At 40.5% G+C, this 16,398-nt stretch overlaps 1 protein-coding gene and 1 pseudogene across 1 annotated transcript in view; one reads left to right on the top strand and one right to left on the bottom strand.

Annotated features, from left to right (window-relative positions):
- Positions 1 to 4,875: 4,875 nt before the first annotated feature.
- LOC146651365 (olfactory receptor 6N2-like) lies at positions 4,876 to 6,830 on the bottom strand (annotated as a pseudogene).
- A 623-nt stretch (positions 6,831 to 7,453) lies between these two features.
- LOC146651361 (uncharacterized) overlaps positions 7,454 to 16,398 on the top strand; it is a 32,148-nt gene continuing 23,203 nt past the window's right edge. Inside the window, exons 1-2 of the mRNA XM_085384517.1 lie at positions 7,454 to 7,471; positions 7,673 to 8,183. Coding sequence (XP_085240643.1) covers positions 7,454 to 7,471; positions 7,673 to 8,183 — 529 coding nt within the window. The remainder of the gene's footprint in view (positions 7,472 to 7,672; positions 8,184 to 16,398) is intronic.

Raw genomic sequence — 16,398 nt, 5'->3', positions numbered from 1 at the left:
CATATGTGTTTCATTTTATAATATGAATGAATGGATGAGAATTTTTTTGAGGGGGCGTTTTTGCATCTTTTGCGGATTTGCATGTGCAACGACTAGCGTTCAGCGTTGGGTTACGCCGCCAAACCCCGTTAGTATGTACTGTGGTTACATTTCTTTACAGAAAACAAATGTAGCCTAAACAGTAACAAGTTATCTTTAAGGTTCTTATGTTTGGCTCTCACAATTTCTAAAAGGAAGTCAGCCGGTACATTAGCCCCCTCATCAGTAACATCAAGTCACTGTTGTCACGTCTGCTTTATTTATAGCTTAGAGCACATCTGAACAACAGAATTTGCCCCAAAGTGCTATCGAGACAGGCACATTTAGATGCCAGCTCTCCATAACATACAGTTTCAAAATACACGAAAAGCTGAAAGGTGTGTTTTGTGATTTAGTGATCACAGAGATTTAGTCATCATTGAAATTTGTTCAGAACTTGCATGTTGATGATAATTCTCATAAATCATTAAACACTCCTTTTCACTATATAAGCTTATTTATAGGTTAAAAGGATTGGTATCTCTATTGGTATTGCCAATGCCCTCCCTGTATTTACTTGATATTGGATCAATATCAAAATTTGCAGTATAGAACACCACTGGTCACATGTTGGTGCAGAACACACCACCAAGAATCAAACCACGACTCAAATATTACACCTGTTGTTGCATCCCTTCACTGGCTCCCAGTGAAATTCAGAATCCACTTTAAACCCTGTTAGTAACATATAAAGCTCTCACAGCAAATTCAAAAGTGTTAAATGTTTTGGTGTTAATAGTCTTCTTGCAAAAGTAGAGTTAATTTTACTCTAAGTAGAGTCACATTCTTTCAATGTAACTCTGAGGTGTAAAATGATAGTAGTTAAAATCGAGTGTTAAAAATGAGTTTTTCTCTGTCAAATCTGGAGGTGTTACAATGGAAACATTAACTCTTGACCTCTTAACTCTGAACTCCTACAGGGGCTATGACACCAACAGAGTAAATTCACAGACTCCGCCCCCAGCACCATAGCCTCCAATCGAAGCTGAAGTGAAGCTGTTTCAGAACATTTTGCTCTACATATTTGAGTTGTTTGCCATGCTTGGTAAGTCACTTTTTCAAAGATTGTTTCAATTATTATTATGAGCTTTTACTTCTGTGGCTCTTTGGAGTTGAGACAAAGCTGTGTGAAAGGTATTAGCCATGTTGCTCGGTGATAGCATAATATTCCGTTTTAGCTAGCTGAAAGGTATTGTTTGCGGGCAAATACCACAGCCTTGAAAAAAAGCTTGCATGTGAATTTTCAGTCAAACACACCTAAAACAATGTCTAGAATGTGAAATTTTGGTATAATGGTGCTACTTGAAGCCTGAAAACGATCGCCCATAAAAAAATAAAATAATAAAATAAAATAAAAAAAACCACACACGAGCAAACAGCAGTAGCTGACGTCCTGACTGGGTTCTACGTTAGCATAGATCCCTCCAGAGTTTTGTGCACACGGTTTAGGTAAAAATTAAAAAGATTGAGGTTTTACATTTAGTTCAGTATTACCTGTTGCCTGTGTCTTTGTCTTTTGGGAAAATACACAAGTAATGGCTCAAAGAGGATTCTTTTTTTTTTTTTTTTTTTTTAAACTGTGCTGCAATTGTTTACTGGATTATTTGTGCCATTAATTAATGTCAACTAATTTTTATTCAATCTCCGCACAGGATATGCTTGTGAAGATGGAATATGGGGGAGAGCAGAAGTGCATTGAAGTTCCACAAAGGGATGAATGAAGGACATGCATATTGTATTGAAGAAATAAGTGATGAGAATGCTTTTTTTTTTTTCATGGGCGATCGTTTTCAGGCTTCAAGTAGCACCATTATACCAACATTTCACATTCTAGACATTGTTTTAGGTGTATTTGACCAAAGGTTTGACTGAAAATTCACATGCAAGCTTTTTTTCAAGGCTGTGGTATTTGCCCGCAAACAATACCTTTCAGCTAGCTAAAACAGAATATTATGCTATCACCGAGCAACATGGCTAATACCTTTCACACAGCTTTGTCTCAACTCCAAAGAGCAACAGAAGTAAAAGCTAATAGAAATAATTGAAACAATCTTTGAAAAAATGACTTACCAAGCATGGCAAACAACTCAAATATGTAGAGCAAAATGTTCTGAAACGGCTTCACTTCAGCTTCGATTGGAGGCTATGGTGCTGGGGGCGGAGTCTGTGAATTTACTCTGTTGGTGTCATAGCCCCTGTAGGAGTTCAGAGTTAAGAGGTCAAGAGTTAATGTTTCCATTGTAACACCTCCAGATTTGACAGAGAAACACTCATTTTTAACACTCGATTTTAACTACTATCATTTTACACCTCAGAGTTACATTGAAAGAATGTGACTCTACTTAGAGTAAAATTAACTCTACTTTTGCAAGAAGACTATTAACACCAAAACATTTAACACTTTTGAATTTGCTGTGTACTGTTACATCTTTCAGAAAATGTTTTGAAATTATGGTGCACAGTTCAGAATAAATGTTTTTCAAAAACCATTGCGTCTTTTTAGTAAATGTTTATTTCCAAAAGAAATTTCTAGAAGTTCAGAACAGTAAAATTCCTGCTTTTTAGAATTAATTAGAAGAACTCTTACGTAGCTAAACTAAAATACTCTTTGAGAGTTAATATATAAACTCTTAACACCAAGTGTTAAATTATCAACTCCAGACAGATTTGGTGTTTAACACTAAATCAGAGTTAACGTACCAACTCTCCAAAAAGAGTTAAATTACCACTCTCTGGTGTGGACTCATATAGACACTTTAATAGTGTTGAAATCAGATCCGACAGTGTTAATTTGGACATGCTGGATTTGCTGTGTGCATGAACAGGCCCATACTTATAAGCTCATCTATATAAGACCTTATCACTGCAGCAGGGCTCTCCGATCCACTAACCAGAGTCTCCTAACTGTCCCACACTCTAATTTTAAACCCCGAGCTGACAGTGCTTTTTCATCTTTGGCATTTAAAAAAAAAAAAAAAAAACAAAAACCTGGAACAGCATTCCTTAGCTTTATTTGGGAATGTCTGACCGCATGGTTGATTATGTGTCTTTATATCTGTATGCTAAAACATGTCAAGGTTCTTTATTTGTCACATGCATAGTTATACAAGTATAACACACAGTGAAATGTAGCCTGACACGCTCCTCGACATGTGCAAAAAAATTGTCAGATTAAGGCTGTGTGCAGGTAGGAGTGGAAGTAGAAGGACCCAAAGTGCAGACACTCGGAGGCGGAAAGTAACTCAAACTCAGCTTTTTATTGCTGGATGGCAAAAAGTGGCAAAACATAACAAAAATACAAATAAACTTACATGACCAGGCAGACGGACCACACAGCATAAATGAGAGTAGATCACGACACAGACACAAAGAAACACAGGGCTTAAATACATAGAGGGAGCAATCAGGGAATGGGTAACAGGAGGGAAACACAGGTGGGGCAAATCAGGCCTAACGAGACAAGGGGAAGCAAAACCAGACACATTAACATCAGACATGGACTTTCAAAGTAAAACAGGAAACATAACACAGACTCACAGGCAGGCACTATAACAAAGGGAACAGAGACGTGGGACCAGGGCAGACACAGACACTGACTGGACGTGGGGATACAGCAGACAGGGGAGACAGCAACTATGGAACACAGACAGAAAACCAGAACACTAAAACTCTAACCAAACCCCACCCAGAGAATCTTAACTAAGAATAATCCTAAAACCCGTAAAACAAAGCTAGAATATAATGAAATAACAAAATCAAAGAACCAAAAACACAAAACACTGGGTCAACGACCCAGGGACCCTAACACATGTATCTGTGGCTTTTATTCAAAATGTGAAGCACTTTGTAATTCTGTTTTGAAAATTGCTGTATAAGTAAATTCACTATTATTAATAGTTACTTACTTAACCTCTGGTTTTATTGTTGCATGTTTATATAGAATGAGTATCTAGTTGGATACCCAATTTCTAACATTTTATGGCCAAGTATAATAAGCTCAGTTTCATATCAATTTAGAATCACTAAAATATGGTATGTGGCATTCATTGATAGATAGAGCTAGTTATAATTTTCATAGCACTGATAATGTATGATATGCTTAAGAGAAACGTGGAATATAAAAAGAATTTGTCCTACCACAGAACCATGTGGAACTCTATCATTACCCTTAGAGTGTGAATAGGACTCCACATTTTCATGAACAAATTCCAGTCTGGTAGATAGATATGATTTAAGGCACTGCAGCCTAGTACTTGTAATACCTATGGTACTCTCAAATTGCTGTGATAAAATATTATGGTCAACATTATCAAACACTGCACTGACATCTAAAAGAACGAGCACAGAGATGATTCCGCTGTCAGAGGCCATAAGAACATAATTTTCAATCTTTACTAATGCTGTTTTTTGTACTGTGATGTTCTGAAGCTTGATTGAAACTCTTCACAAACCATTACTCTGCAGATGATCAGTTAGCTTTCATCATCATTTACTACTACTAAACTACTATTTCAAGAATTTTTCCACTAAAAGAAAGGTTGAAGGTTAAAATTAGCTATTACCTATAATTAGCTAAGACAGGTGGGTCAGGTTTAACTACTGCTAACCTGTGGTAAGCAGCCCACTAACAGAGACAGACTGATCATATTTCAGGTTGTTTCATATATAAAGAAAAAGGTGTAGGCATCATAAACACAAGATTTGCCACAAAAAAAGTCTTTCTGTTTCAAAATATAATGGGGTCATAAATCATTTATGTATGTAGAATCATAGTCTTCCAAATGATCATCATTCATACTAGAACAACCTTAAAATATGTTTTCTAATTTCTGGTAATTTAAGGCCATACACAAGAGGATTTAAAGCTGGAGGAATCACAACAAACACCAGTGATAAAATGACAGCTATAAATGGATTAGTCACTTAAAGATTATTCCGGCTCAAGGCAACATCACAAAATCCAGCAATAGAATAAATCACAAATGAAATTGTGTGTGGCAGACAGCTCTCTAATACCTTACCCTTAAATTCTGCTGAGCTTCTCCAGCAAATAGACACAATTCGTAAATAGGTGTAGAGGATATAAAAGAGGGGAAGGAAAATTGTGGCTACAGTCAAAAGCATACCTACAACATTGTTGACAGTAGGGCTGCCACGATTTGTCGACTAGTCACGATTACGTCGACTATCAAAATCGTCGACGACTGATTTAATAGTCGACGCGTCGTTTGAAGCTTTGTAAGATCCCAAAAGACGCAGGAATAAGTAGCAGGATTTAAGAGTGTAATAACGGACTGAAACAGAAGATGGCAGCACTGCATGTACAAGGATGCCAGCTGCCATTAAACCCCGAAGAAGAAGAAGAAGAAGAAGAAGAAGAAGCAGCTGTGTCCCAGAATTCATAGGGCGGCCCAGCTTAGTTTCCAACAATGGTGGCAGCTAGTTAGTTTTAGTATTACTCTTATTATTCTTTCTGGGTCACAAAATAAACGTTTAACATATTTTCAGGCGAGAATGTAGCTGTGTAAACCTCAAATATCGGCTCAGTTTATCAGGACACCACATATTTTCAAAAGCGCTCCGACGTTTTCGGAGACGTCTGTTACCCACTAGCTCGATAGCTAGCCGGGGGCTAGGTCACTAGCGCGGTGAGAACACCGGACTCCCGGCAAATTGTTTTCAAACCCACCGCCGTCTTTCGCTACTCAGGTTAAATATATGAGTCACTTAGATAAATTAAAAATGTTGTTGTTTGGCTTTTTTTTTTTTTTTGTATTTTATTTGTTCCTGAGTAAATCGGTTTGTCTGAGATTAAAGTTATAGTTTTTACACAGCTGAATAAACGTCAAGCAGACAGCTGATTATCAGAAGTGTGAGATGCTGGAGAATATACTCCGTTGTCCTGTTATATTTTAGATAGCAAGGAGTTTATTAAACTTCACCGAAACAATCTGCAAATTTCATTAAAATTTAATAAACTATCATCTTGTCTTTATTTTTAGTTAGCACCTTAAAAGCTTAAAGCTGTAAGCTAATGATAGTTATATAAGAGCAGATGCTGCTGGTGCAATAAGCTGTAGTTTTACGTCCAGTGGATGATGATCTGATTAGTCGACTAATCGCATAAATAATCGGTGACTAGTCGACTATCAAAATAATCGTTTGTGGCAGCCCTAGTTGACAGCAGTGTTAACACAAGACAATTTGACTACATTCCAGTTAGCACAGAACACTTTGTGGATCTCATTACCACATAAAGGAAGTGTGGCAGACAAACAAAGACATGCTGCAAGAGAAAATGCAGGAAAAATCCAAGCCAGTGCTGTCAACTTCACAACAGTTTCAAGAGTCATCTTTGTGTGATAGTGTAAAGGAAGGCAAACAGCTATGTATCTGTCATAAGCCATAATACTGAGAACAGTCAGTTCACAGGATGCATATGAGTAAATTACATAGATCTGAGTGAAACAAGCAGGATGTGAGATCAAATGAGTGTCAGACAGAAGGTCCATGAGAAATCTGGGGAAGAAACCTGAAGACCCATACAAAGCATTAACAGATAAACATGCAATGAAAATATACATGGGCTCATGTAATGTTGTTTGTTGGGATATTACCACTATCATGAGAAGATTAGTAAAGATGGTAAAGATGAAGAGCAGAAGACAAAAAATAAAGGCTATAAAGCGGTAATGTCCAATGTTTGCAAACATGGTGAAGCGAAAGTAAAATGACAGAGTGCTGTTTTCCATTTCACTTCATAGAGTCAGTGACACGGAAATCATTTCTTAGTTTGGTATGGTCTGAGAAACAATGGTCTTAATGACAGCATCTGTGGAAAAGGAACATGGAAACAGCTGTGTTATAAAATACGGTCAATACATTAATCATAACTGGTATCTCCATACCTACCAGACTATGGTTCATTCACTACTTCAGTCACTACACTACTTTTAGCTTTGTTTTGCTCATAAAATAGGTTGTTGGTCACATTTGTAGACACCACACAACAACATTAGGTGATAGGAGGAGTTTTGTAATGTTGTTGACTCCATACATCATCGTTGACTCCATAAATCAATATCATCTGGAGATTTCTGACACAAAAACATAGCAACCCTGTTAATGCTGATGGTGCTGAGCTAAAAAACAAAACAATTATAGTTATATGGCATTGTTCTCTTGAGTATGCTAAAATTTAGCATACATTTCTGTAGAGAAAGTGTAATTTGAATCTTCTTGGATTCCACAATTGTGTTGAAGTCGCTTCCTGAAGTCTCTGGAAGCGAAGTCTAGGCCCTCACATAACTAAATGTGAAAAAGTCACAAAATCTGTTTTTGTTCACAAACTGTCACATAAATTGTGACCTTGTTCATGACAGTCAGCAGATTTGTAAGTTATGTATTTTAATAGGGAGTATATTTGTGCCTGAAACATGTATGTCGTCCAGACAAAATGAGGAAACATCAACATGGCAACCAAGAAAACAGAACTTAAAAAAAACTGTTGCACTTTAACCTAAATTGTGATTATTTTCTATGTACTGTACCAGTAGCAGCCCAGCATAGTACAATACTGAAATTTTCACCACAGTACTGCAAACTAACATTTCCTAACACAAAGTCAGCAAAGATGCACAGAAAAGAAGATCAGACACCAGCGAGGGAGGATAAGAAAGACAGACGCAACAACATTGTCATCCCCTATGTAGCCGGTGTATCAGAGAAACTCAGAAGAGTTTTCTCCAAACACGACATCCCAGTACATTTCAGACACAGCAACACACTCAGACAAAAACTTGTTCACCCGAAAGACAAAACTCCAAAACACAGTCTTAACAATGTGGTGTATGCTGTACAGTGCGGCGAGGAATGCCCAGACCTCTACATTGGAGAGACCAAACAGCCACTTCACAAGCGCATGGCACAACATAGAAGAGCCACCACCACAGGACAAGACTCAGCAGTTCATCTGCATCTTAAGGATAAAGGACACTCTTTCGAGGATGCCAATGTTCACATTTTGGACAGAGAGGACAGATGGTTTGAAAGAGGAGTGAAAGAAGCCATCTATGTCCACTGTGAGCGACCATCTTTGAACAGAGGCGGTGGTTTACAACACCAACTGTCTGCCATCTACAGTGGGGCAAAAAAGTATTTAGTCAGCCACCGATTGTGCAAGTTCCCCCACTTAAAATGATGACAGAGGTCAGTAATTTGCACCAGAGGTACACTTCAACTGTGAGAGACAGAATGTGAAAAAAAATCCATGAATTCACATGGTAGGATTTGTAAAGAATTTATTCGTAAATTAGGGTGGAAAATAAGTATTTGGTCACCTCAAACAAGGAAAATCTCTGGCTCTCACAGACCTGTAACGTCTTCTGTAAGAAGCTTTTCTGTCCCCCACTCGTTACCTGTATGAATGGCACCTGTTTGAACTCATCATCTGCATAAAATCTAGGACTGAGTAGCTCCCTCTGCAGCTGGATCCTTAGCTTCCTGTCTGACAGACGCCAAGTGGTCAGACTGGGCAGCATCACCTCATCCCCCATCACACTGAACACTGGTGCTCCACAGGGGTGTGTACTGAGCCCTCTCCTATATTCACTCTACACCTACGACTGCACAGCCACTAACAACTCCAACATCATTGTGAAGTTTGCGGACGACACTACACTGGTGGGTCTTATCACCAATGGTGATGAGACGGCTTACAGGGAGGAGGTCAGCGCCCTGACCCACTGGTGTCAAGACAACCATCTCACCCTCAACGTCGCAAAGACAAAGGAGTTGATAGTGGACTTCCGGAGGTGCAGAGAAGTACACACCCCCATCACCATCAACGGCGCTGCTGTGGAGAGAGTGAGCAGCTTCCGGTTCCTTGGTGTACATCTGGCTGAGGATCTTACGTGGTCAGTACACACAAACAAAACAGTGAAGAAGGCGCAGCAGCGCCTCTTCTTTCTCAGGAGACTGAAAAGATTCGGCATGAGACCCCGCATCCTCAGGACCTTCTATCACTGTGCCATTGAGAGCATCCTCACTGGATGCATCACCACCTGGTATGGCAACAGCACCACCTACAACTGCAAAGCTCTCCAGCGAGTAGTGCGGTGCTCTGAAAGGATAATTGGAGGTGAGCTTCCTTCCCTCCAAGACATCTACAGGAAGCGGTGCCTGAGGAAAGCGGGGAGGATCATCAAGGACTCCAGTCACCCCAGCCATAAACTGTTCAGACTACTTCCATCAGGAAGGAGGTTCAGCAGCATCCGGTCCCGTACCAGCAGACTGAGAGACAGCTTCTTCCACCAGGCCATCAGACTGCTGAACACGTCATAGACACCTCACCTTCACTACTGGAACTTTAACATTATGCACTCCATACTGTACAGTAATGCCACTGTTTTGCACATGTCTCAACTCTGTATATTTTTATATATTTTATTTATTGTTTAATCTATTTAATTTGTAAAATATGTGTACACACACACACACACACACACACACACACACACACGTAGAAAAATATTTAGTATACACATCCAGAAATGCATATACTATTATATATTGTACATATATTTATTAGTTTCAGATGTAGCCATTCTTGTATTTTGCTTGTTTACATTATTGTATTTTGCACAACTCTGTTGCTTGTGAAGCTCGCACACAAGAATTTCACTCACATGTGCTGTACCAATGTACCTGCACATGTGACGTGACAATAAAAGTGATTTGATTTGATTTGATTTAAAAGACACCTGTCCACAGCCTCAAACAGTCAGACTCCAAACTCCGCCATGGCCAAGACCAAAGAGCTTTCGAAGGACACCAGGAAAAGTATTGTAGACCTGCACCAGACTGGGAAGAGTGAATCTACAATAGGCAAGCAGCTTGGTGTGAAAAAATCAACTGTGGGAGCAATCATCAGAAAATGGAAGACATACAAGACCACTGATAATCTCCCTCGATCTGGGGCTCCACGCAAGATCTCACCCCGTGGGGTCAAAATGATCATGAGAACGGTGAGCAAAGATCCCAGAACCACACGGGGGGACCTGGTGAATGACCTGCAGAGAGCTGGGACCAAAGTAACAAAGGTCACCATCAGTAACACACTACAACGGCAGGGAATCAAATCCCGCAGTGCCAGACGTGTTCCGCTGCTGAAGCCAGTGCATGTCCAGGCCCGTCTGAAGTTTGCCAGAGAGCACATGGATGATACAGCAGAGGATTGGGAGAATGTCATGTGGTCAGATGAAACCAAAGTAGAACTTTTTGGTATAAACTCAACTCATCGTGTTTGGAGGAAGAAGAATACTGAGTTGCATCCCAAGAACACCATACCTACTGTGAAGCATGGGGGTGGAAACATCATGCTATGGGGCTGTTTTTCTGCCAAGGGGACAGGACGACTGATCCGTGTTAAGAACAGAATGAATGGGGCCATGTATCGTGAGATTTTGAGCCAAAACCTCCTTCCATCAGTGAGAACTTTGAAGATGAAACGAGGCTGGGTCTTCCAACATGACAATGATCCAAAACACACCGCCCGGGCAACAAAGGAGTGGCTCCGTAAGAAGCATTTGAAAGTCCTGGAGTGGCCTAGCCAGTCTCCAGACCTCAACCCCATAGAAAATCTGTGGCGGGAGTTGAAAGTCCGTGTTGCTCGGCGACAGCCCCAAAACATCACTGCTCTCGAGAAGATCTGCATGGAGGAATGGGCCAAAATACCAGCTACTGTGTGTGCAAACCTGGTAAAGACCTATAGTAAACGTTTGACCTCTGTTATTGCCAACAAAGGTTATGTTACAAAGTATTGAGTTGTATTTTTGTTATTGACCAAATACTTATTTTCCACCCTGATTTACGAATAAATTCTTTACAAATCCTACCATGTGGATTCATGGATTTTTTTTTCACATTCTGTCTCTCACAGTTGAAGTGTACCTCTGGTGCAAATTACTGACCTCTGTCATCATTTTAGGTGGGGGAACTTGCACAATCGGTGGCTGACTAAATACTTTTTTGCCCCACTGTATAATCCAGTTTTGAGTTCCCTCCCCAGACACCTTAACGCCCACTAACATCCTGGGCCATCTGACCTCAGGAAATCACATGATAAGGTGGGGTCAGGTTTCACAATGAGCTCACCCGAAATTCTGGCTGATTGGGACCCACACCCGTTTTCACACCTTGGCTCATGTGATTAGAGCAGGGGTAGGCAACTCCAGGCCTCGAGTGCCGGTGTCCTGGAGGTTTTAGATGTGTCCATGATCCATCACAGCTGATTTAAAGGGCTAAATGACTCCTCAGCATTTCTTGAAGTTCTCCAGAGGCCTGGTAAGGAACTAATCATTTGATTCAGGTGTGTTAACCCATTGTGCAATCTAAAACCTGCAGGACACCGGCACTTGAGGCCTGGAGTTGCCTACCCCTGGATTAGAGGATAGGGGTCCTTTTGAATAGAATAGAATAGAATAGAATATCTCTTTGGGGGGAAACTCCCACTGGGTTTAAATCTGGGACTCTCCCCCATTTGACCTTAGAACTGAAGAAGCTTCTCAGATGAGAGGTAAGACGTCATCTAGCAACTTAAAGAAGTCCAGACGCTTTTCTTTGCAAGCTCCTTAGACTACGATGACCTGGATGACTGAGAACCTTCACAGAGATACAATGCATAAACTCAAGCTGTATTCCACAGATGTAAGACATACATTCTAGGTTAACTAGTGACTTTAAATTTGCTCTAGGTGCAAATTTGGATGTGTCTGTGTGTTTTCTGTATTTGAACAGAAAAGACTACTGCTCCCACCCAGACCCTGAGCTAGATAAGCAGAAAGAGCTGAATGGACGGACAAATTATGCGTGAAAATCTGTGACACGTATGACTCAAACTTGGGTCTCTGGTGTGAGCAGTAAAATATCAATTTCATTCCATGAAACAACTTCCACAAGTTTTGCTTTTTAAAATTCAATTCACTTCTATTTATGCAGCGTCAAATAACAACAGTCACCTCAAGGCACTTTATATTGTAAGGTAGACCCTACAATGATACAATAGAGATAACCCCAACAATTATATGACCCCCTATGAGCAAGCGCTTTGGCAACAGTGGAAAGGAAAAATTCCCCTTTAACATGAAGGAACCAGGCTCAGGGAGGGACAACCATCTACTGCAACCAGTTGGGGTGAGGGTAGGAAAATACTGATATGTGCACGTGGACGTGAATCCATAGTTATATGACTGGACAGATTAAGAATTGTTTTCAGGAGCATGAAGAAATCGTTAAATTTACATCCAAAAAGACAAATCAACAGATGAAAAGGCCATGACTACTTCACAAACTGATGTGAGAGTGCATTGCACCATGGTAACACAGGCTCATTTTAAATGACCAAATAATTACTACCAAGTTCAAATAATATATTTTCCTTAGCACAGTCAAACCTTATGTTTAAAGACTACTGACGGGCTATTAAATTCTTCATTTAAAATACATGATTAATTATTTAAAACAAATTGGTTTGGTTTGGGGAAAGTCAGGGTTCAAATACAATAGTTGTCACTTTTTTCAAAAACTGTGGATAACATATATGGCACTGACATGAAATAGAAAATACCTTATTGAAAAGTTTAAGGTTTCAGTTGATGCTGTGGTATAGTGGCTAAAGGGCTTGTTTGTGTGGCTCTCCAGAGTGGTGTTGCTCTCTTAATTGCTCTCTAAGGGGAATGAAGTTAATGACCTGTTGACCTCTCATAACATAATTGCTGTTATTCCTTGGGAAGAGCAACACTAGAATCCTCTGAAGAGCTCATTAATAAAGTTAAACTCTTATCCAACATTGGTCTCAACAGGTAAAAAGTTACTGTTTGTGTTTTGACAGCTATCCCATGAGGCCAACAGACCTTGACCACTGGATCATAATTAGCTGGCTCTAACCATTTTCCCTGAGGCCTACTGTTTTCCAGCAAGGGACCCAATGGAGGTCATGCTGGAAATTTGTAATTATGGCACTTGTATTTCATCATTGTGACTGTAAGTTCCTAAACTTTAATTTCACAAAGATGTCACATACACACAAGCACACACATCTTTGACACATTTACTATGTACTTTCATTTCACAGAAGAACAATAGTTTGCGGTCAGGTGATTTACTTTCAGAATAAAAATATTACTTGTTAAATTACTTGACCTAAATAAATTATCTCATAATTACCAGTTAAAATATAAAACTTGGGTTAAATGCCCGCACATTCAAGGTGTGTACACTGTGTGTACAGACTGTAAGCAATCACTTCCAGTACATAGGGTTAAAGCTGAAAACTGGTTCAAAAAGCACTCCACTGAAAAATGAAAATGAAACAGGTGCAGATTGAAATGAATACTACAAGTCTGACCCCTTATCACTGATTTCTGTTACCTGCTGAAAATAAAGCTCAGGCTGGACTGAGGTCAGCATATATTCATTTTTTTTACATCATGCTGCCGTTGTGTTAGCATGTGTTAGGATGCCTGGGTCGTTGACCCAGGGTTATGAGTTTATATATTATTTATCATTTCTATGCTTTGGTTTCTTTGTTAGAGTTATTTCTTATGGTTTGACTCTGTGTAATCCTTAGTTGCTGTCTCCCCTGTCCGCTATATCCCCGTGTCCAGTCAGTGTCTGTGTCTGCCCTGGTCCCACGTCTCTGGTCCCTCTGTTGTAGTGCCTGCATGTGAGTCTGTGTCTTTTGTTCAGTCTGTGTTATGTGTTTCCTGTTTTACTTTGAAGGTCTCTGTCTTATCTCAGTGTGTTCATTTTACGCTCCCTTGTCTCGTCAGTTGTGATTTCCCCCAGCTGTGCTCTCCTTCTGTGTCTCATTCCCCTCGTTACTTCCCAGTGTATTTAAACCCTGTGTTTCTCTGAGTCAGTGTCATGTCGTCCCTCATGCTGTGTGGATCTCCCTGTGAGTTTTGTTTATGAGTTTCCAGTTTAATTTAGTTTGCTTTTTATGACTTTCCCCTGCCAGAAAATAAAGCTGAGGTTTTTTTGTGTTTAAACCTCATGCCTGAGTGCCTGCATTTTGGGTCCAACTCCTGCCTGCCACACAGCGACTCATGACAGCATGTTGTCTTTGCAGATACTTAGTAAAGTGCAAATTGACCAAAATAACTACTGACTACATAAAAATCAATCCACATACGACTCTTAGGCCTATCTCTAGTGACCCCGAGGGACTTTGACAAAAAAAAAACAACTAGAAGAATGTGAATACTCTTCTTCTACTGGAACAAGAAGGCATAAGAGATGAGAACAGGCTGCTGTTGAAATGCTACTACGCAAGTAACCCCAGTGCAAAGGGTTACATGAAGAGGATGTAGAACCTATGAAATCTTCAATACCCAAAGGAGCACTACAGACAATCCCTAAGCTGACCATCACTGAACCCAACCAGCTGATCTACAGCATGAGAAGACTAGATCAAGGTGGCACAGAGGGAAGTTAGCCAATTATCAGAGTTGCAGAAAGCTGTGATGAAAAAGGTGCCTAAGAAGTACAGAAAGCTGCCCATACCTGAGGTTTTGGAAACTGCAAAGCAAAAACTCACAGCCAGCCTTGGCCAGTATATATATGTATATGTGTGTGTGTACACACACACACACACACACACACACACACACACACACACACACACACACACACACACACACACACACACACACACACACACACACACACACACACACGGGCAAAAAAAGTATTTAGTCAGCCACCTAAAATGATGACAGAGGTCAGTAATTTGCACCAGAGGTACACTTCAACTGTGAGAGACAGAATGTGGAAAAAAAAATCCATGAATTCACATGGTAGGACTTATAAAGAATTTATTCGTAAATTAGGGTGGAAAATAAGTATTTGGTCACCTCAAACAAGGAAAATCTCTGGCTCTCACAGACCTGTAACGTCTTCTGTAAGAAGCTTTTCTGTCCCCCACTCGTTACCTGTATGAATGGCACCTGTTTGAACTCATCATCTGTATAAAAGACACCTGTCCACAGCCTCAAACAGTCAGACTCCAAATTCACCAAAGAGCTTTCGAAGGACACCAGGAAAAGTATTGTAGACCTGCACCAGACTGGGAAGAGTGAATCTACAATAGGCAAGCAGCTTGGTGTGAAAAAATCAACTGTGGGAGCAATCATCAGAAAATGGAAGACATACAAGACCACTGATAATCTCCCTCGATCTGGGGCTCCACGCAAGATCTCATCCCGTGGGGTCAAAATGATCATGAGAACGGTGAGCAAAGATCCCAGAACCACACGGGGGGGACCTGGTGAATGACCTGCAGAGAGCTGGGACCAAAGTAACAAAGGTCACCATCAGTAACACACTACAACGGCAGGGAATCAAATCCCGCAGTGCCAGACGTGTTCCGCTGCTGAAGCCAGTGCATGTCCAGGCCCGTCTGAAGTTTGCCAGAGAGCACATGGATGATACAGCAGAGGATTGGGAGAATGTCATGTGGTCAGATGAAACCAAAGTAGAACTTTTTGGTATAAACTCAACTCGTCGTGTTTGGAGGAAGAAGAATACTGAGTTGCATCCCAAGAACACCATACCTACTGTGAAGCATGGGGGTGGAAACATCATGCTATGGGGCTGTTTTTCTGCCAAGGGGACAGGACGACTGATCCGTGTTAAGGACAGAATGAATGGGGCCATGTATCGTGAGATTTTGAGCCAAAACCTCCTTCCATCAGTGAGAACTTTGAAGATGAAACGAGGCTGGGTCTTCCAACATGACAATGATCCAAAACACACCGCCCGGGCAACAAAGGAGTGGCTCTGTAAGAAGCATTTGAAAGTCCTGGAGTGGCCTAGCCAGTCTCCAGACCTCAACCCCATAGAAAATCTGTGGCGGGAGTTGAAAGTCCGTGTTGCTCGGCGACAGCCCCAAAACATCACTGCTCTCGAGAAGATCTGCATGGAGGAATGGGCCAAAATACCAGCTACTGTGTGTGCAAACCTGGTAAAGACCTATAGTAAACGTTTGACCTCTGTTATTGCCAACAAAGGTTATGTTACAAAGTATTGAGTTGTATTTTTGTTATTGACCAAATACTTATTTTCCACCCTGATTTACGAATAAATTCTTTACAAATCCTACCATGTGGATTCATGCATTTTTTTTTTTTCACATTCTGTCTCTCACAGTTGAAGTGTACCTCTGGTGCAAATTACTGACCTCTGTCATCATTTTAGGTGGGGGAACTTGCACAATCGGTGGCTGACTAAATACTTTTTTGCCCCACTGTACGTGCTGTTCGG

Source organism: Rhamphochromis longiceps, linkage group LG16, assembly GCF_057381845.1.
Source record: "Rhamphochromis longiceps isolate RC_006_pf linkage group LG16, R_longiceps_female_GT1.1, whole genome shotgun sequence".
Taxonomy (NCBI): domain Eukaryota; kingdom Metazoa; phylum Chordata; class Actinopteri; order Cichliformes; family Cichlidae; genus Rhamphochromis; species Rhamphochromis longiceps.
Note: the sequence above shows the minus strand (reverse complement) of the source record. Positions and strands in the feature narration are given on the sequence as shown.